This window comes from Aricia agestis, chromosome 16, assembly GCF_905147365.1.
Source record: "Aricia agestis chromosome 16, ilAriAges1.1, whole genome shotgun sequence".
Classification (NCBI taxonomy): Eukaryota; Metazoa; Arthropoda; class Insecta; order Lepidoptera; family Lycaenidae; genus Aricia; species Aricia agestis.
The window spans coordinates 1,648,936-1,672,790 of NC_056421.1; the positions used below are offsets into that span (position 1 = coordinate 1,648,936).

At 35.6% G+C, this 23,855-nt stretch overlaps 1 protein-coding gene across 3 annotated transcripts in view; it reads left to right on the forward strand.

The window, feature by feature from the left end:
- The window catches only part of LOC121734795 (protein PALS1), a 128,336-nt gene that overhangs the window by 96,952 nt on the left and 7,529 nt on the right, over window positions 1–23,855 (forward strand). For all 3 annotated transcript variants that reach the window (XM_042125409.1, XM_042125410.1, XM_042125411.1), the window contains 4 exons: window positions 20,469–20,658; window positions 22,625–22,848; window positions 23,097–23,264; window positions 23,732–23,840. In XM_042125409.1, the coding sequence (XP_041981343.1) occupies window positions 20,469–20,658; window positions 22,625–22,848; window positions 23,097–23,264; window positions 23,732–23,840 (691 nt within the window). The remainder of the gene's footprint in view (window positions 1–20,468; window positions 20,659–22,624; window positions 22,849–23,096; window positions 23,265–23,731; window positions 23,841–23,855) is intronic.

A 23,855-nucleotide genomic window follows, 5' to 3' on the forward strand; every position in this document is an offset into this window, starting at 1 on the left:
TTATGACTCCCCTTTTTTCGCGGCCAAATCTACGTCTATTCTCTTATGATCTAAATAACATTACATGCAGACAGGAAATAAAACTTTACAAATTCTACCAGCTATTTGGATTTCGTTGATGATTCAGAATGAACTAGGATGATGTAACACCATAATCTGTACAAATCCACATGTTGGAAGCTCCCAGTAATCTCTGGGATACTACAGATGGAGATTAGTGACAGCCAAAACGAATAAAAAAACTACTTTCGCGCTTAAAATTGAACGGAAAATGTTACGTTGGGTGGACGAAAATGTAGTTGTGGGTAAGTATTCATTTTAGGACGTAAATTGTATCACTGCAATTAGAAGATGAATTTAGATTATTTTTTACTAAATTTTTATAAAAAATGTCACAAAAGAGATAACAAAGGAGATGGAAAGAGAGAAACAGCACATTGACATTTGAGTTTGTTATGAAAAATTGAATAATAGACATAAGAATAATACCCAAATTTTTCTCTTTTTTATCTTTTATCTTTGTTATCACATTACTATCACGTTACTGACGCGATATATATATATATATATATATATATATATATATATATATATATATATATATATATATAGATGATGTAGATGTTATGACGTAGGCATCCGCTAAGAAAGGATTTTGATAAATTCCAACCCCAAGGGGTTCAAATAGGGGATGAAAGTTTGTATATAATAATAATTCTTAACGCTTAATATATTACTGTGGAGATGATTTATATTGATGATATGGCCAAAATTTTGAAAATTGATGATTTTGTTTCAATATGAATAAGACTATTTAAGCTATATATAATATATAAAACTCAAAGGTGACATGGTGATCTATGAACGCACAGCCCAAACCACTGGACCAGTCGGGCATGCCAAATTTGGCATGCAGGTAGATAATATGACGTAGGCATCCGCGTAGGCAGAAAGGATTTTGATGAATTCTACCTCCAAGGGGTTAAAAGTTTGTATATAATAATACTTCTTAACGCGAGCGAAGCCGCGGGCAAAAGCTCGGTAGTTATATACACATATACGCGTACGAATAATGATTTGCTTATATAATTTATCATTATTGACAATGATTGAGAAAATGAACATACGGTGATAATCAATACGAACAATAGTGACGCAAGCCATTATTGCCGGTTGCCACATGTCAGTTGCCACATATACGAGTATGATACTCGATACATTCACTAATATACTAAACTTATCAAATGAATTATTTTTGTGTGTGTATGTCTGTAGGTCTAGGTAACCATAAAGTTAGAGCTTATACTCTTCTTCTTCATTACCTGATGGGAAAAACCTAGTTTTTACACAACTTATTATATTTATTGCCTTTTTGAATTTACTGTAAATTCAAAAACGCAATATGTAAATTATTTACATAATAGGCCGTAAGCGTAAAGTACTATAGTTTTATGAATTTTTAATGGTTGTTTACTATGACTATAAGGTAGAATCATTACTTAGTTGTTTGGGTAACACTTCGCTTAATTTCAAAAACTGTTTTCTAGTAGGTAATTCTTCAGCTTTCCTTCAATTCGTCCGTTACTTTGGGTAAAAGTCAGCTTCGCTTGCTGCAAGCATTGATTTCGCTGATTTTTAAGCCGAAAATAGCAAAACCTTCGGTCGGGTACTAATCAATATTAGGGGGAAGACTGGTAAGCGCTTGCCGTGTTGACACCGGCGTTAATTAGCAACACTGGTAAGCACTTACCATGCTGTCACGAGCGCTAATTGGCCAATCACTGCGATCTGTTTATCACTGTCATTCATTAACTGACTTCCCACTGCAAATTTACGAGCCACTAGTTCGGTTTTAATCACTAACTAGCGGCTGAATGTGACTCCGCGTCAGTCCTATACTATAAAGTGTAAAAAACTTATAGTATGGTTATGATAAGGTTTAGGTTTTTGAGCTCGAATGAAATGAAAAAAAAAATTGAATAAAAAGTTGCACTTTTAATTTGTAACCGATTTCTAATAAAAAGGTGGTATGGGGCTGTATGTTTTTTTGAATATTTTTAGTTACTTTTAAAAATTTCAACTATAAAATGTATTGAAACGGAAAACGGAAACATTTTGAATAGTATGAGCAATGAGATATAGAATATTGAACTAAAAAATTAAACATTGAAAATTTGAAATCATTGAACGGAAAAGCAAAGTTAAACTAACGCTGGGCCGATTCACGATTGTGCTGGATCAAATGCGATTTCAAACTTTAAATTATTTCAACTCGGAAACTCATTTTAAATTCGTTTTGGTTCATGACAAAACTATCACAATACATATCGCTAACTTTTTAATGCGTTTGCTTTTCGCCTTTTTAGAATTTAGATCGTGTTGTCGGACTAGGAAATATTGAGGAAAGATTTTTGTTGTTTTCAGTTTAGACTTATAAATTTATCTTTATTACATTGTAATATTAAAATTTCAGTTAAGTAACTCTAGTATTGCAAATCTTGTTTTTCTTTTAATATTATGAGGTAATACAAATAACATGAAAACCAAAGAAAAACTTTGCAGACTTAAGTGAAACCAAACAGATAAAATATCCCAACACCATGTAACTTTCGACGCATGACGAAATCGCTAACCATTTCGGCGTTTCTATTGATCTAAAAGTTTAAAATCACAATAGTTATTCACCTGCGTTTCCGATGCTGTCGTCTCATGTCCCTTATGACAATATACGTAGGTGCGAGCGAGAGGGTTGTCCATTGTCGCCATAGTGACAGCTCCACAACAGTCACGTACTTCCCGCTTCCTGCCTAATGAACAAAGATAGCTCATGCCTCAGGGCTGACAGCTTGCACAATATCAGGGCTGTCAAAAGTTCGCAATTGTGACAATATTAGACGAGCTATTTGTGATATTTCTGTACAGCTTCCATTACGAGATAAATAGATAAAAACTTTGTTTGTCACATTAAAGTAGAGCAAATGATTAAAATTGTTTAAAATTAAAACCTAAGTACCTCAGTCTACCTTTATAGTATAACATATACAAACCAGCTGTACCATTCAATTAATAATCCTGAATATACCGCTTTAGATAAGTAATGTATTGTGATGTGATAGTAAAATGTCTGAATAACACATTGACAAAAGCTTCTTAAAAAAGTAAAAAAAGAAAATAAATCTGTTAGCGCTGGAACAACTATCATAAAGTTGGGACGGACAACGGAAATTCACTTTACTATTTCCCAATTAGGTTGGCACCGCGCGAGAAAACTTACAACTTCCGCCATTACCAAATGAAACATCTTTCCCAGAATTTCTGGACTGTTCCGGATTTTTTCCGGGGATCATTCATTATCTGTACATCTACACAATCCCTCCACGAAATAATAAAGACGATTAAACGTCCCAAAATGTGGGAAAAGCTGGCATTTTCTTTTGTTTTCTTAATGACGTTTCATTTTATTTGTAGAGTGTCTATTGACTTTGTTTTAATTAAATACGCCCACCCCAAGGAGCCATTTTTGGACCGTGTCTGTATTATGTACCAATTTTGTTATACCGAGTAATGTTTGTAATCAAATTTTATTTACGAAATCAGAAATGTAATTAACATTTGAGCAGGTTTTTCTGTAGTCAGAAATAGTACTTGATCTATGATAATAAAATCTTAGACGAATGTTATCTATTTGTATAAACTTTCTATTATAAACAGAAATAAATTGCTTTAGGTATTCGCGATGAATATGATTCGAAATAACCAGGCCAATTTTGATAAAATGTGGCTTAAGTAGAGACTTGTTATTGGCAAAATACAGTACAGTTTCAGCGTGATTTCTTTTACACACACTAAAGCAACAGGTAGTAATATGTACTTGATCGATGACGATACAGAAAAAATAACTAGATCAATACTAGATCTTTAGCAAAAACACAGTACAATACAGTGATAGTGCTCGATCACACAATTATAACGAATGTTGAAAGCCAAGCCATGTCTTAGCTAACTTGGTAACGAATACTTCGATTCATGTTTTAACCTCTAAGGTTTAGAGCATTGATTCCCAAAGTGGTCCAGATGGACCCCCAGCGGTCCACGGGAGCCCGACAGGGGTCTACGCTTGCGTGGAAGAAAAATGGGGGTCCACGAGTCGTTAACGGGGGTCTTTAAAAATTAGGTGACCCGACTTGACTTCTATGAAAATAGGCAGACAATATTATATTATCAGATTAAATATTACAGAGCGAGGAGATTTAGAAATAAGTAAAAGTGTGGTAATTTTTGTGTTAAATAGCTACAAAACAAGAAAATATTTGTGTTCACTTTTCACCACTCCGAAGTGGAATCTTATTGGTTCCTTGTACTGTGAGTTGTGACTTGTGACTTACAATACAAAAAAAGTAAACGTCCAACAGTTGGATGAATACGTCGCTTTTTAGACTGTCTTGAACAGCAAAATGTTTAAAGTGGTCTATGAGAAAAAAAAGTTTGGGAGCCTCTGGTCTAGAAGCTGTATAGAGGCTGTATAAGCGGTCGACAGCATCGGCTGCGATACTAGAGCTACAGTATTATTGTTAATGCAGTCGTAGTCACTAAAAATCTTCTATAAATGCTCTACTTGGATCTAGTTCATAATTATTTTGGTGTTTATCATAATCTTAGCTGTGGTTAACATTGCAATATAGCATAAACATTTTCTTGTAATTTTTTTTCTATCAAACATTTGACGTGGCCTCCTGACTTTTTGAAATCTTTGGAACTTTACATAATAAGTAACAAAACATACAACTTTATTTTGTTTTGCTCCCTAGCGACTATAGAAATTAATTTGTATCTCCATGGTCCCTAGTCTGTACATTTCACTAGCCAGCTCTATAACTCATAATATAATGCCTATTGCTACTGCCCCGAGTTTCTTGCGCCGGCTTTTCTCGGCGGGGGGTAGTTCCCGAACCAGAGGGTTAGTGCGAGTTTTATTCGATCATACGCATCGAGCACGTAAACGCGAATTTATATGAGATCAAAGCAGCGCCATCTACTGGCTAACGTGGATACTGCTTTGATCCCATATAAATTCGCGTTTACGCGCTCGATGCGTATGATCGAATAAAACTCGCACTAACCCCTCGGGCGGTGGTAGGCAACGTAGTTTCTTCGTTCGACTTTCAAAAAGTGTATCATGATACCCATTTTGAATAAAAGTATATTTTATTTTGTTTTATTTTTATTTATATCTGATAAAATGTACTGTCTGCACTCTAGATATATGCAAATTGTGTTGCGAAAAAAGTCGCCCGTCCAAACCTTAGTCGCTTCATCTCTAAATGAAGCACTCTGCAGGCAAATGGAACAGTGGTCTGAGGTAGCTGCATTGTTTATAAAGTGCTTAATAAGATGGATTCCAAATGAAAATACTAACAAAAGAGGTTTTAAAGGGATTGCTTATTTATGTATTAATATCTCACTACGATGAAATCAGTAAAGAGGTGTAATGATTTTGCTATTATGTATGACTAGGTGATGCCAACTTCGTTGCTCCGAAATTCGTTTATAGCGCAGGAACCGTACATTCTTTCGGGATAAAAAGTATCCTATGTCCTTTCCCGGGTCTCAAAGTATCTCCATGCCAAATTTCAGCAAAATAGGTTCATTGGTTTGAGCGTGAAGAGGTGTCGTATTAAAATCACAACTGTTTGCGTTTAAGATATTTTACCATATTTTGACAAGATTTTGTATTTGTAAAGGATTTAATATCAAACTAGTTTTAGAATTAATAGATCTCTGGTTTATAGTGGATCTGTCGGCCTGAGATTAGGTTCGTTACGGGACAGAGCTAAACATGGGTGTTATGCATAACTTGCTTTGCATAGCTTTTATGTATACAAACTAGATATCTCTTATATTATACAAAATTGTCGTGTCACAATGTCAGTTACCGTACTCCTCCAAAACGGCTTTACTGATTTTTACCAAATTTTATATGCATATTCAGTAGGACTGAGAATCGGCTACTGGCAACTTTTTATTGAAAAATGTTTATATTGATAAGTAAATATATATTGTGTTGTTTGTTGAATAAATAATGATAAATTATTACAACTCGAGACTGACGGCGACCATGATCGTTTGTGTGACGGGACAGCGATGGACGTTGCCAAGGTGACATACTTATTTAGTCACTTCAATAAAATAATACGGGCGAAAATCTATATTTCTATATATCTATATACTTTATACGGCAAAACAGCATTTGCCGGGACAGCTAGTATTGTATAAATATGCATACAAGTTATACCGTGATATATATAGGTATACGTTTTTTTAATTGCTCCTAATTTATTTATGTATATTTTAAAGATAAACCCCCTTACTAATAAACGCTGTATAAGCTTTGAATAGTTATACAGTGTTTGGTTTTCTTCAATCCAATTAAAAGTGTCACTTGTGTGATAGGAACAAAACACTGTATAACTATTCAAAGCTTATACAACGTTTATTAGTAAGGAGCAACTGTTTATTTGTTTATATACAGAATAGGCTTTAAAACTCTTGTCTGATTTTGATGCAGATTGGCATAGATTTAAAGAGTACAACAGAAACACATAGGCTACTTTGCATTGTGAAAACTAGCATGACAACTCGTTATTTTTCGTTCAAAATAATATAATGGATTCAAATGAAGTACAAAAGCACTAGATTACACTGAATTTTGATATAAAATTCTGAATTTTCATCGTTTCATTATTGCCAGCTCTCCAATGAAAATTCGAAAAGCTCTCTAGAAATTGCTTCAAAACACTTCGTCGATTTTAAGAAGACGTTAACCCAGTTAGATTAATAATGGATGGGGAATTTCATAGCGAACTATCGTATCCAGGAGTTATTATAGTGCCTTCAAATGCTAGGAAAACAACTTGGCGCCAAGCAAGAACGAATAGCAAAAGGATTTGTTTGTTTATCAAATAACTGCTTACTTAACTAACTTATTACTTCATTCGTGGTAAAAAACATATCATCTTAACCAAGTACACGATGGTTGGTCGATCCTCGACTAGAAGGCCTTTAAAAGGTGACGTAAATTTTTACGTTCACATTTCAAAAACGGAGCAAGAGCGCGAAATTTACGCACAAAAATACGTAATAACTAATAACTAATAAATGTGTAACAGTCTACGACCAGCACAGGCATAAAAATACATAGGCAAAACTTGTAAAGTCTAAACGCATTGTTGGCTCTCCCAACTTTCGCACTAAATTGTTAAAATATATACATGATAAAATATTGTAATATAAAAGAGTAGAGTAAATTGAAATTGTAAGCGAAGTAAAATTGCAAAATAGGAACTAAGAACTTAGAAAAAACATAGAATTAGAGACAGAAATATAAAACAGTACCATAAAAAGTATGAATGTAATAAATTTATAACACAAAAATGAAGCTAAGTACTCAAAATGTGAGAAGAATATACATTTATTGTAAATAAACATACAAAATTATTGTAAAGTAGAAATGTCAAACAAGAGGTCCCATAAAAGGGGCCATTAAAAAAAAAATAAGAACGCATTGTTGGGCTACAGTAGGAATAATGGAAATAATGAAAAAGTAACAAGATTTTATATTTAAATCTGTCACTTTTGCAAAATACCATCGATAAAAACTTTTATAATTCGTAGGTGCTAAGACTCGCGTGTAATGTTTCAGAAATAACAGGGTATTATGCTTTCAGAATGAGTTTATAACCAAAAAAATAGCAGATCTTGGTTTCCTTCTTCTGATTGTCAAACAGTTTGCGAAGCGTGTATGTGCGCTATCGGCGATCCAGAGTTTCTATTAGCTGTTTCATTGTTCAAATTTAATTAACCACTTGCAGTGAAAGGAGCTCCAAGTTAAGCGCCTGTTTTGTTTTAGGAAACTTGTACATTGTGTACAATGATATTCTACTTATACAGATATGTTACGTTCATACTATTTTCCAGCTAAAATCTCTTCCGAACAATTTTCAAATTCAAAATTGCAGACATTGACAAATTTGACAGATAAGTGAAACAAAAGATACGAAAAACCATTTACATAAAAGAGACAGTTCTATTTTTAAACGTCGAATCGTATCGCTGTTTCTTTCTTCGCCTGAGCTATGACGAAAGTTCGATTTTTTCCAGATTGTTCGAAAAAATAATTGAAAATGTAAATAATCGAGGTATTTATTGCAATCAAGACATGTGGTAAGGAGATTCCATGTGTTTTGTTTGTTTTCGAGTCATAATTGGTACATTTTCGAAACACGCGCGACGTCATTTTCAATTTACTTAGGTAAGACGACGCGGCACATTCGTGACTGCGCTCGATGCAGACTAAACAACAGACGGCCCGATTGGGCCGTATTTGAAGATTCATAACGCGCGTAGTAGTAACATATCTGGTTTGAGTATTTCATCATTGATTGTGTACTTGTTTCGACTTTTATAGAATTTTCTATTTACTAAGGGTTCTTTTTAAATGAACAAGATCTAGATTCTAGAAGATTAGAGCGCAATAAATTATTTAGAGTAATATTTAGAAATAAAAAAAATTCATGAAACAAAAAAGAAATCGTAGGAATTCATAGGGATCTGCGGTGGAATGTCCACTTTATTAGGATCTTTGAATAATACTTTGGTAAAACATCTAACGTTGACACTATTTTGATTAGGTATTGTGAGAAAATATTTGATGACGTAAGATTAAAAAAAAACGTTTAAGTAATAATTATTATTATTCTGGCTGTACTAAAGTTTTTTTTTTTATAATTTAATTAATTAACAACAAAAACGTAAAAGTTCGCTATTATAAAGCTGTTGAGTGATAACTCTACACCTCAAAGAGGGCTGTTATAAATAGAGAGGCGGCTAAAAGTGGAAATAGTTCGCATTTTGACCTAATTAGTTTTATTTAATTAAAAACATAGCCTTTAAATATAGTTTTAATAGTAATTTTGCAGATTTTTATGTATATTTTAGTAAAATTCGTTTATTCTCAGTAGAGTCCATTTTCACAACGGACTTATGGAGCATATTATAACCCGAATGAGAAACTATGGTTCACTCGGTTCACATGGTAACTTGGCGGTAGCTGGCGGTAGCGCCGCGTTTGACAACATCTGTCACCTTATTGTCAATCGCGGTTTATATAGAAAATGACAAGTTTTTGACAGGGAGTCAATGACCGCTACCGCCTACCGCCCAGTTACGCCGAGTGAACCTAAAAGGGCCCATTCACGGCAGGACGCCGTGCCGTGCAGTCCTGCCGTGAATGGGCCCTTTTAGAAATAGATAGAAGATACATTTCAAATATTTAAATTTCGAATGACGCCATTTTTTTAATGTTCCTATTTTTTTAAAAACGGTCATTTTCCTCAGTCAAATTCATCAAAATGTTACGGTTAACTCATTAATATTGGAGTAGGCTGGTATTCGGAGTTTCGACGTGTTGAAAGTTCATGATATATCGCCCACTCACCCACACGTACCGTACCCAGCTAAAGGTCGGGTATGGAATTGTTCATTGGAATAACTAAGACCTATATTGATAAACCTATGATTGTTAATAGCAGTACCGTCTATGTATTCTTTATATTTTGATGATACTGCCTGCCATTTCTAAAAAAATGGCAGTCCGGTTCCATTACAAATATTCTAGTATTTACCTATTTAATGATACGTTACTACAACATTAATTCTGGTTTCAATGAAACCGGCCACCGTCACCGAAACCGGTGTGGGGAGTATTATATTACTACAACATTGTTTCTTGTTAGATTCAGTCCTTAGCATAAAATCGAGGTGCATGTTCATGAAAATTAAAAATCTTTTATTTCTGAGTCGGTTAAGAATTAATACTTTAATGTTTAGGTATTGAGGCCTACCACCTACCACCTACCTACCACCCGGCGAGAAGTGCCGGCGTAAGAAACTCGCAAATTACTTCCAAAAACATCCAAACCCTTATATAATTTAAAAAATCATTAAAAAATTCTGGTGTTGACGTAACAATAAGTCCGTGGGCTAAAACGTCCAATAAACTCTCCAATCCAACCTTTACCGCGTTTCGTACTTAGCCGGGTTACGCATTTAACACAGTTACGCCGTCTGTCCATCGCCGCTGTCGCCGGGACGACACCGCGCCGTCACAAAAATTCAAATAAATTTCCACTTTATTTGAATTTTTTTGACGGACACTAGACCAATATCGATAGAAAATTAAACCTATAGCCTAGGTCATAAGGTGCCATTTTATTTATCTAAGTACAAGCCGAGCTTTGTGAGGGCTCGCGTCGTTTTTCTACGTGATAATAATTTTTAAGGCAGTTTTTTCATATTTAAAACGTTACCAAACCTTGACTGACCGATGATAACACATCTACATATAAATAAAAATTACTCTGTTTAAGCAAAGATCAATAGGCGTGATAGTTTTTCCGTAAAGTGTACCACAAAAGTGCTCAGGTTGTGGGATATACTAGGGCTCACTTCACTCGCTGATAAGTGGTATTTAATTTCATTCTCATTTTAACCGTTTACTCCTGGTGACGGTGGCAATGGACAAACAGCCGCATTTAACACAGTTACGGCAATAAACGCCCCCAAACGTCTCTAAATAGGGATCTACAATTACCGCCCTAAATATAGCATTAGCGGTCATGACTTTACCGCTTTTGTGTTATATTTCGGGTAAATTGGTATTCGGTTTCAATTGTGTTGCTTTTAATGAGCTATTTAAAGAGATTATAAGGAAATAACTCCTGAATCCTGATACAATCCGTCGTCATTTTCATCGAAATGAAAAAAATAACTTGACTTAGGTCTACCAGAATCTCATGCCAAATTTGGGTGGGAGATTTTCAAAAAATATCCTTAATCGTTGGATATTTTTTTACCTTAGCATGTATCACACACAGAATCAGCCGCTATAAAGAAAAAAAGTATCATAGTTTTGCTCCAATTTCCCCAGTATTGGTAGCGTCAATTTCTTTAGTGTCTAAACACTAGGCTGAATTACGCCGGCGTAATTTCCGCCGCAAATGTCAAACGCATACAAAACGCGACGTAATAGTGTGTCACCCCTCGTATTCGGCCCGTATTTTTTACGCCGCGTTTAAATTGCATACGTTGCGTTTACGCAACGGAATTTACGCCGGCGTAATTCAACCTAGTGTGTTTAGAGCCTTATAGATACAACGAGCTTTTGCCCGCGGCTTCGCTCGCGTTAAGAAGTATTATTATATACAAACTTTCATCCCCTATTTGAACCCCTTGGGGTTGGAATTTATCAAAATCCTTTCTTAGCGGACGCCTACGTCATAACATCTGCCTGCTTGCCAAATTTCAGCCCGATCCGTCCAGTGGTTTGGGCTGTGCGTTGATAGATCACTATGTCAATCAGTCAGTCACCTTTGAGTTTTATATATATAGATATATTATATATATATAGATACATATTATTACTGTAGTCTATGTAACATGACGTCCGCGACTCCGTTGCGCTAAAATTCGTTATTGCGCTGGAACCGTACATTTTGCCCGGATAAAAAATATCCTATGTCATATTCCAAGATTCAAAGTATCTCCATACCAAATTTCAACTAATTCTATTCAGCAGTTTAGGCGTGAAAAGGTAACAGACAGGCAGACATACGCATTTTCGCATTTATAATATTGGTATGGATGGGTACATAATATTATAGCAGCATTTTATGAACCCGTGAATAATTCTATTCAGCAGTTTAGGCGTGAAGGTAACAGACAGGCAGACATACGCATTTTCGCATTTATAATATTGGTATGGATGGGTACATAATATTATAGCAGCATTTTATGAACCCGCGAATACCCACCGCGCTAACCAACTGAGCCAATACAAGTGGTCCAAGATCATTAAGAATTGAAATAAGAGAAAACCAATGATGTCATTTAGACTTTATACTGTGTTTGTCTATTTTATGTTAATAATGAACGTTTTTGCTTATTCAATACGAAACAGCATTCCTAGAGACCAAGTAAGGTGTACATCTGTAACCTACATCGCAAAAATGGTAGTCCATACACCTGTCTTAAGGTTTCTTAGTAAAATACTAGTGGTGCAACTTTGCACTAGTTTCTAGTCCATTATAAAATTAAACTAAACATAGTGCTAGTAGCCTGGTAGGTACGGACTACGGTAAATAGATTTTGCCGAAGAAATTCAGCCTAGTAATTATACAACTAAGTATTACTAGGCTGTTCTGTACTTTGCGGTAGGTTCTATTGTACCCGCAATTCTGCCTTAAGCGATGAGTGGAGCACCATGGGGTTTTAGTGGGTAGACCACGCAGGAGTCCCACATGCCCCGGCCGATATCCCGAATTTGCCGGAGATGCGTAAAGCATTTCCCCGTTAAAAAAGGCTATTCTGTACTAGAAATAACTTTAAAATATTGAGATACTCTCACATAAGTCGCGATCATAGATCATGTTGGGTGATAAAAAAATCTATAGAAATTCAGTTTCAGCACCCATATCAAGCAAGTGGGTCGACTGTCAGTGTAAAAGATTGATAAATATCTCCAATAAGTACAGTACGCCCACAATAACACCTAGCTCCTTATCAAACATCACAGCGCGAATATCTGCGTGACAAAATCGAGATAGCCGCTCTGATAACACCAGTTGGCGCTCATTTACGCGGGCACGCGCACGCCATTTTGAAAACAATACGTTCGAAAATCGAACAGGATCCCGCGCGGAATGACAGGTTTACTTTTTAAATCGTGATGGCGAAAGTGGTACAGACGTTGAACGCGTACTTGCTGGACACGTCGAAATGCTGCATGACCGTGGAGAGGCTGAAACACTTCTGCCTCTGTCGCAGAGGAGATAACGAGGTAATCGATGTGGAATTTGAAACAAATGCCTGACTATCAGAAAATGCTGTTAACCCATACCTACTCGAATACAATACGAAGTACGAAGTACTTCTACGACGAATAGCTACTTTTTCTCTGTAAGCCAATATTATAGTATCGATTATTTCTAAATACCAGGTATGATCAACTATGTTCAGGTATTTAATTAACCTTCATTACAAAACAAACTTTGTTAAATGATGCAATGTAGTTTCAAGGTGAAGCGAACAGTGTAGAATGTTGGAATTTGTCGCCATCCGTAGTTCCTCTTAACCCTGTAGGCTTTAGAAAATAATTCTGAATTTTTCTACGACTCAAAGGCATTATTATTGTTTAAAAAAAGGGTCTTTGAAAAGATCCTTTTACAAACTCTACATCATCTCTTTACCCATTTTAAAAATTGATTATTCTGCTTTTATTTTCATAAAGATAAAACTATTTCATGTTTATAACTGCTACACTAATTATTCCCATAATATTGACTAACATTCAGCATTTGAAAATAGAGTGTATTTGGTGCTGAAATTCAACTTACATCAATATCTGAAAATGCCAGCGAGCTGCACGGCAACCGCATGTTTTACCAGCTATTTCCGAGCCATTCTGAAAGCAAATTAAAAATTCCCGAAGATCGATCATTGCTGCATTTTGTGGGCCCTTTCATGTTTTTATATAGGGCCAAGTTGGTTTTGATATGGTTTTGATAGCTATTTTCGGATTTGAAATACTTAGCAACCAGATTATCTAAAAATATTGTCTATGAGGCGCTCTAGTCTAAGCTGTCAGTATTTCAAAGCTATCCTCATCCTTATATGAAACCATTATAATTAACTACCACTCTTCAGGACCTCAGTCCTGCATTTATAAATGAATTGAGTCTTTAGTTATACCTATTTTTCTTAGTTTATCGTGTTAGATTTTTATTGTGATGTTGCTACATAGTGCTATAAAAGTATCTCAGATTCGAACGTTTTAATCAATTTTATCGAATGCATTGACTCTTAAAGATAAGATTATTCGTCTATATAAGTACTTTGATGTCATAACAATAAGAAAACTGTTATTTGTTTTCCCTTTCAACTTGGATTATATTTACTAATTAGGGAAAAAAGTGTTCTTATTGTCCTATTATTCTGAAATATAAGAATCGCTACTTAATTAGTGAAATACATTTCGGTAAGATGTTTCTTATCTTAGCACTTTGATTAGGAGATTGATGTAGTAAATGAAAGTACATTTTTGTGTATTTCCAGTCATAAAAATATTTATATCATTTCCGTTTTCACGATACAATAATTCGAGGCGACGTGGTGTCTTTTACGACTATGAAAAATGTTTCCATAAACCTGGGAAACATTATCGAAAGCATGGAGAATAACGAATATCAACATACGAACGGTTGCGGTATTACGTACTGAAATCAACCATAATATTCTACTGAAGATTATGAAAAACCACTGACTGTAATGTGCACAATATATTCTTCTATTTAATGATTACTTAATGGTCAGTTTATGTTATTCCAATCCATGGATCCAGTCTAGAGCTGGATTGCAAATTAGTAGGACTAGATTGGATCACTAAATTGGAATAATATAATATTTAAATAGTTTTTCAGTGTAGGTTTTGATATAAGCCTAAAGTCATAGCCTTAAAATCAAATTTTGTCCCTAGAGACTACAGAGAGCGGCCATTTGCAAAGAAAAACGAGACCTATAAAAGTACTTATCTATAAAAAAAACCGGCCAAGTGCGAGTTGGACTCGCCCATGAAGGGTTTCGCAGCTGCAATAAGGTTTAATTTTATGAAATTAAAAGGTTTTTGATTTATGTTTTAGTTAATTTAAGGTTTACCATTTATGACGTACCTACTTATAAAAAAATTACTTGCTAGATCTCGTTCAAACCAATTTTCGTTGGTAGTTTTTATAGTAATGTAGGTACATCTTATTTTTTTAGACTTATCATGCCCCTATTTTAGAAGTTACGGAGGGGGGCCCACATTTTACCACTTTGGAAGAGTCTCTCGCAAACTATTCAGGGTTAGAAAAAAATTATATTAGAAACTTCAATATGATTCTTAAAGACCAGCCATTATACCCCTAACCCCACACGCATAGGCTAGATGAAAAAAAAATTTTTGTTGGATTAAAATTTACCATTTATCATTTATGACGTATAAAAACCACTTGCTAGATCTCGCTCAAACCAATATTCGTTGGTAGTTTTTATAGTAATGTACATCATATATTTTTTTAGACTTATCATGCCCTACTTTAGAAGTTACATTTGTCTACGGAACTCTAAAAATGCAGTATATATTTATAAATGTGTCAAATTGTGATCCAATAGGAGTGACAGGTAACGACGAGACACGAGTTGGCACTCAGCTACCCTGTACCCACTGTTTTTGCCCCGAAAGGGTTTTACGTTGCTAATTTTTACATTCTTATATATATATATATATATATATATATATATATAATATATTGGCAGATTTGCATACTTACTTACTTTATGATATTATATTATTGTTCTACTACTAACGTACAGAATAGACGTCTAGGCAGAATGTAAGTGTCATTATTAAAGTACATAATCATTAACTCGTATGGGTGGCTCCATGCTCTACAGTATTTGAGTAAGTACTAAAATTATGTTTGTGCCTCCTATAATACGAGTAATAATTAATAAAGAATCTGACTTTATAAGAAGCATTAATCAATCTAAAAGCATAAAATCTTATGTTCAAAACATCCGTATATGATTTTTCCACACCTTTTATAAGTATATTTTTAAGTGCCCTTAATAAAAAGTTTTACTTACTAATTAATTAATATTAAGTTGGTACACATTTCAATGCCTTCGTATTCGAATCTATCCTTAGCACAAAAAAGGTACTTACTTACTATCTAAAAAGCAAAAATGTAAAATTAAATATGGTTTTCAAATGGATTAAGACATCAATAAATTACTTAATAATCACAATTTTATTAATTGCGACCGAATCGTTTGTATGACTCATGATAATAATAATGATTATTACAATGACTCATTTTGTAATTATTATTTAATAATTACGTTGTAGTGTCAAGGAAAGTTAACAATGCTACAAACAGAGTGATATAAACTTAGTGTGCTATGAGGATCTATAGATCGAGATCTATAGATCATGGTGTCGTCGTCGCCGCGCGCGCAGACTCGGTCTCCGCACGATGTTGACCCAGAAAGAATAAAGGCGTACTCGGTGAGTAAACAGGTTCTTAGAGAGAGACCCAAACCATGCTACGAGCAAGCGACTGTTTTAAACAAAAATATCCATCTTCAATCTTGCTGGTAAATAATGGTTAATCTGTGTCATAGTCGTAGGTCAAAAAATTGGAAGAGTTATTCCTATTATTTATTTACCTATGCCTGGTTACAAAATATGTTATAGCTATATATGTCGCAGCCGACTGGTCTAAATAGCCGTTCAATCAAACAGTTGGCCCTTTGACTGAACAACGCCATTCAATCACACGGCTATACGTCGTTTAGCCGACTTGTTGACTACAACGTTCAACACTACAGCTAGACGACGCTTAGCCTACTGGTTTAATGGCAAATTAACTAGGGCGACCATTAGCTTAATATGTAATTTGGGAAAATAGGAAAACTTTTTGTATTTTATTGAAAGATTATTCTCGGATTAAGTTTAAGGAGTGACCAAAAGCTTAATGCCATAAGTAAAAATAAAAAAATCTGAGGCGTGTTTTGTGACACACGGTCACAGTTCCAACCTAACCTACTTTTGGACTTTCTGGATTGTGTTTGTTTTTGTTTTGGCGGGGGGCTGCGCCCCTCGAGCCCCCCTTTTATTTGACGACGGTCGCCGGCTGCTGCCGCAGCACGCTCGCTGCGATCGCTCGGCTACCTCTGTGTTATGGTCTAAGTTCTAACCTAACCGACTTTTGGACTTTCTGGATTGTGTTTGTTTTTGTTTTGACGGGGGGCAGTGCCCCCCGAACCCCCTTTCAGGGGGGCTGCGTCGATCTATTTCATAATCCCGTAATTTCTCCTCGAATATTTGTTGAAATTTTGATTCACTCGTATGTGCCTCCACAATTTTTGTCTCTTTAATAACAGTTGTAACTTTTATTAACTACTTTCTTTGCGAAAAACAACCACAAACACCTGCTAGTTGACGCCATATTGTAAGTAAAACGCACCTAGCGCCGCAGCGGTGCGCGCTGAACTACTTCAATTAGACGGCGGCTTTTGAATCAGCTGTAGTGTTGAATGTTTTGAGCGACTAAAATATTCAATCTAAAAGCTAGACGTGTGATTGAATGGCGTTGTTCAGTAAAAGGGCTAGCTGTTTGATTGAACGGCTATTTAAACCAGTCGTCTGCGACATATACACTATTATCTACATCTGTATGTTACGTTAAACAAGTTAATTGACATACAACTGTATATTTCTTTTGGGTTTTACAAAAGCTCTACATTCAGCAAATATCTACAGTTTCTACCTATTTTGTGCATTTTTTATACATCATTACTTGATAAAAGTCTTCTCAACCACGATCTTTACATATTATGACCTAAATGACCATCTGTATCACTAATAATAAGCGACCACGACCGCGACAAGCGACAACAACATGTGAGCGGCCCTAGCTCAGCTCAAGACGCGACTCTACATAGGCTTTGTGGAGTGAAATCCGCGCTTTTATCGCTATGCACATATCGACGCCATATTTAATGGAAAATGCTGGGTCATATAGTGCCTTATATAGGCCTTTTCACTTTCATATGCGGTTTAGGTGTTGCTTTGACCTCTTTTAGTTTCACTCGAATAATGTTGACTATTATATTATTTAATTGTTGTAACCAACCTTGAATATGTATTTTTGTTGCTTTTTTATTATGGTAATCGAATTTAAAATCAGCAAGCGCGAGTTCTATGCTCTGAAATAATAAAATTGTATATTTTATAGAGTTTATTTAAGTCACTGGACAACAAAGATGGTTTAAAAACATTAAGCATAGGAACTATGAATTAAATTCTCTACCGTATCTGATATTTAAAACATTACATGACTGCTTTCAGTAAAATTCATAGTAGGTTTTGCAAAACCTTTACAGTGCTAAGTAAAGTACAAACTTCTAGAGGAAAACCAATCAAAGTTGCGATACGAAACGCGAGTGGCCTAATTTTCATTACCTACTTACATACTGCATAAGCGAGCTCTACGCTCACTTTAAACTACTTTAAACAACATTTACTAGTAACATTGTACCTTTACTTGATCTAACCAGGTAAACATTGCAAGAAAGTTGTTGTCATCACAAAGATAAATTGAATCTCTAAACGGCCTTGTGCTTCGTATTTTATCAAAGATACTTGGCGATCTCACCGTGGCTACATCTTTATTTTATAAAGTGTTAACATTGATTGGAAGTATCAATATTAACCGATTCGTTGCCACCTTCATTTTCACAAATTCTTACCACAGGCCAAGCAGTTTGTTCGATGACGCGCCATAAGCGTCATCGGCCCTGCTAAACGATGACGCCCCACGTGCGGCATTGGCCACTAGTTATGTTTTATGCACATTTAGACTAAGGAATTGTAATTACAGTATAATAAATTAGTTTTAACGTGTTTTTTAACAATCCTTGTATGCCGCGCCTGGCGCGTCATCGGCCCTACTGAATCTTTTTAAATGACGCGCTGGGCGCGGCAGTGGCCACGAATCGGTTAAACTTCCAAAATCATGCCAATAGAATATTTCGTAGTAAACTACATAATATGTACTTAAATTACTAATAACTATTATGTAGTTTACTAGTTATTACTATATCCTATCCTAGTATAGAACTGGCTTTAATCGTTAAAAACACGTGTGAAATAGAGCTAAAACTCACAACTCAATAATTAAAACCATAAAAATCTATAAGGTTTATAATAGTTTAACAGTTACAACTTACAAAGGTCATTTGTCAATTACTAGAAAATCTTTGAGGCCAAGTCAGTTACGATTATGATCAAAATATCATAATCATAACTATGTGTAAAGTTTTAACACCAACCGATAAAAATCGGTTGGTGTTAAAACTAAACCGCATATTAGGTTAATGTTTAATTCTTACATACCTTAATAGAGCCAGGCCACAATACTGCGTTGCGGCGTCGTATCACAAAAACAACATCGGACATTTAAATGAGATGCGATGTCGCAACGCAAAAATTTCATATAGCATAGCACTCTTTACATCAGAAATTTTCACGATGCGTTCTGCGGCGTCGTAGATTTATACGATGCGACGCCGCACGCAGTGTTGTGGCTTGGCCCTTACTGCCGCACCCAGAGACGAATATTAATTACTCAATGATTTTGACATAAGCTCCATACGTTATCTGTGCGGCAGTTAACGTAGTTACATAATATTATGGCATTACATATTTACTTTGCGTTTAAATAGGCTAACTAGAGTACTTTAGCGTCGGCCTTAGAGCACTATTTTGTATTTACCGTTTAGTATTTACTAAGCCCCAGGGCTTATATTTAATGACTTCAACATGTAAATAAATAGAGACTTTGAAACGACATATTTTACACAAGTGCACTGCAATACCCTTTTAGATCTTATACCGTATGCCGTATGTTAAAAAAAAATAATTTACACGCAAGCAAAAGCGTAGACTTGGTACGGTACCATTTCACCATTAGCATTAAAGTTTAAAGCAGGTAACTTAAACTCTGACAAAACATGCCCCATATTTCTATTTAAAGATAATATGTCAAAGGTGAACCATATCACAAAGTCTGGAACTGTGTAAAAAGTCGAATACGATAACATCGCAGGCGAGTGCACGATGTTATCCATACTAATAATATTATTATAAATATCGCCTTGTAGAGTGCGCATACGGATAAAGCGCTGAGTTCGTCCTTTACAATTTAGCTGTAACATCCAGCTTTTAACCGACTTCCTAAAAACTAACGCGAACGGTCTTACTACAAAAGATTTAAACACCTGTTAATTAGAAAAAAAATAATGCTCTCATAATGGTCTCAAAACAATTACTGTTCAATAGATGTTTAAATCTTTTGTGGTAAGACCGTAAGCATTTACGCCCATTAGGTACAGTTAATAGTATTTTAAAAAGATAAAACCGACTTCAGAATTGCACGTGATTATGAATTAAAAACCACTGAACAGATTTTGATAAAACTTGCAATATTTCCAAGTTGAATAATAGGTACATAGTACAACAAAAAAAGAATCACTTAAATTGGACTTGCAGATCCGGAGATATGCGAACACAAACATAAAAACATACATACATAAACACTGCATACATATTACATACACTTATAAAATTTGGCACATTTTTTCAGACCCTGATATAGACTAACAAACAAAAACTGGGCAGTTTTGGAAATATTACATATACATATTACATATACGTTATACATATTACATACGGGTAGAATTATTGATAACCTCCTATTTAGTCGGTTCAAAAGTGACTTCAAATTTGCTCAAACTTTTTATCTTATTTTCAGGAGCAACTTCGTCAGCGTAAAGAAGCGGAGGAGCGGATCGCGGCCCAGAATGAGTTCCTGCGCACCTCCCTGCGGGGGTCCAACAAGCTGCAGGCCCTGGAGCAGCATCCCCCGCACCCCCAGCACCCCCCGGGCTTCGTCAACGACGCGTACGAGGAGGACGAGGTGCCGCAGCTGTATAGACTTGTTGGTGAGTTAAACTTGATACTAGGGAAGAGATTTTAATAAGAAATAACGTCGCGATTACGTAAATGGACTTTAAGTAAAGAAATGTATTTGAAGTAAGTCATTGCCAAGAGTTGACTTGGAGCGATGCGTTAAGTCAAATCACATACCATACTACGGTTTTCTATTTCGAACCACGCTTTGAAATAATCGAACGCAGAATGCGAAAGGAAAGCCTAATTCTTGCACTTCCTAAATGATAATGATAACTGATAACTCATATTTTGTAATTCGCTTAAATAAAGAATTAGCATTTCAAAATATATTAAAAAATAAAATTACGATATTAATAATAAATAATTATTAATATCTTTAATTAAGTATAAATAATATAATTTATACTTAATTAATTTCAATTCTTATATTTAATGTAGTACAATAACATATCTGTTAGTACCAAGCACCGACTTAGATTTACTACTTAGCAGATATTTACTATTTACTCGTAAACTATAAAATAACCAACACAATAATAGTCATTATAATTATTTATATTATTAGTTAGAGTGTTTTCCGCAAGGTTTCACCTGAATCGATTAGTTATGATAACTTCCTTGTTTGTACGTAGCATTGTTTGAATAAAATATACAATAGGACACACATTAGATAAATACGCGCAAAATATACACTGTAATATCTGAAGTAGTATGATATTGATCCAACTTTTCACCTATACATATTTTTTTAATTACCCTTGGAAACGCTTAATTTAGTGCTACAGCTCTTGACACGACAGACAGTTGCAATAAAAACATAAAAGACGATGATGCCCAAACTTGAAAACAACATTTTTTTTGCAAATTGAAATCGCCTATCTGACTGTCACGTTCAAGTAAGTCCTCGCCCGAATTTGTCAAACTCTATCAAAGTAATGAATTCACAGAACTTCCTTCTTTTATGGTAGTCGGTTAAAAATGGAAATGACGTCATCATAAAGAGAAGCTATTTAAAAAGCTATAGATATGACCTCCACTCAGCCACGTGAATTATTTCCACTCCGCCGCTCCTGTGCCTCCATTTAGGTCAGCTGCAGCTAGCACCACTCAAATATAAAAATAAATAGCACATACTCTGCTTAATCATAGTTATAAATTGGGATAAGAGATCAGTATTACCGAAATTACTTAATAAAAGTAAAACGCATCCTTATTTTTGAGTGCATAATATTGTGCATTTGCTTTCCCGTATTTTATAATTCCCAACCTATTCCTCACCTTTATTAATTTCACTCGCTCGTCGAAACACGACATCGGCATTATTTCCGCTGGTTTTCTGTAAGACCTTTTAGTAGGTAACTGTCCAGTCCGCCAGGCAAATCGTATAGTCTGTCAAAAAAGTGAAGAAATTAAAAAGTGGCAACATCGTAGTGTCATCCTTTTTTTAGATTGATTTGAAAGGGATGACACTACGATGTTGCCACTTTATAATTTCTTCACTTTTTTGACGGACTATAAATTAAAAAACTTCGATTTCAGGTTTTAGATTATTTACTTATTTGTTTGATATCCGATGTCAAAGGTTTACTACGTCCACTGCACAGGGTAGCAAAACCTCTCGTGTTCAAAAGGATATTATGTTGACCACTTCACAACAATAGTGTTGACTTGCAAACAAACCACAGAACTAACGGCACCCCAAACGCTGTAATCGAGCTTTAAACGTTTGTTACTCTACCCAAAGAGTCAAAACAGTACCATTCTGTAATCTGTATAATATCACTATTGTGTATAGGTATTGTATCTCTTCTGGGTTCTGACCACAGAGGCTGAATTTTTTGTCGTATGGCAATATAACGTTCTTTCTCTCTTGCCTGCCTGAGTTTCATAAGATGCAGAGTCTACATCTTATGAAACTTTCGAGGATCATTTATCTTATCTCTATAATTCTTCAAGATTGTCTTAATTATTTTAAAATTGTACTTTCTTTTGCAGATTATCAAGAAGTATGCGCGGCGCTCACGCGTCTACAGAAGTCCCTAGCGACGAACGGCGAGGCGGCGCTAGCGGCGCGCGTCTCGGGAGCGGCCAGCGCGCTCCTGGGGCCCAGCTTCAGGAGCGTACTCAGCACCCGAACTGCCGTACTCACGGCGACCAGGCACGCCCGAAACGGCCTCTCGCCACCACACACGCATCGCGCCACTGATCGACTGAAAGATGTAAGTTGAAGTTGATTCTAGTTGCATAATAGGATACGTCGAACGATTAATAGATCAGCAAAAGAAGGGGATAATAGTTACGATATAACCCATAACAATGGTTACTAATATCATGACCCGTGTGATCTCCGAGAGCGTATACCAATAGGCCTACAGTACCCTGGTTAAAGTGCAAACTTTGCCATCCAGTTGAACTTTGCCTGGGTATATCGTTCCAGTTGCAATTCTCATTTTAAATGACGTTTCAGTGTATAGACGTGGTGGGTGGCGTGACGTCATCGGGCGGGGCGGGCGCGGCGCTGGCGGCGGAGCTGCTGGCGGTGCTGGGCTCGCTAGAGCTGGAGTCGCTGCTGCAGGCGCATGACCACGCCGCCGCGCTGCTCGACCCCGACTGCTTCTCTTCCAGGAGGGACAAGGTATGGCGTAATTACTTCAGCATTGCAAACTTCAAGAAGAGGGGATAATCCCATTGCAGCTCTTCAAATGTTGTGAGTGTCCATGGGCAACTGTAGTTGCTTTCCATCAGGTGACCCGTTTGCTCGTTTGCCCCCTTATTTTATATAATATAAAAAAACATAGACATGATATACGATCTTCCAGCAAGGACAAGGTATGACGTGTCATGTTGTCTTGATCCATTGATCGGTGATATATTGCTTTTTCGATTGCATATGTTGAATAATAAATAAGACTTTAATTTTAATAAACTGACAGATTTAATTAGATCCATTTAAAACTCAGATTTTCAGAGAAGCACTGACCAAGTGTTGGTCAAACTTTTCATCTGTTGACTAACGATCTAAAACTTAAAGACATGCTTATATTAAATCGTACATTCATCTTAAGATCATCTTATTAATATAGCATTAATGTACTTTTCCAGACTGGAGCTAACAAGGGCGAAAACGACAAATACGTTTCGCCACATTCGCCCGACGACTCAACTGAAAATATTAAAATTATTAAGATAGAAAAAACCAATGAACCTCTTGGTAAGTTCTACTTTT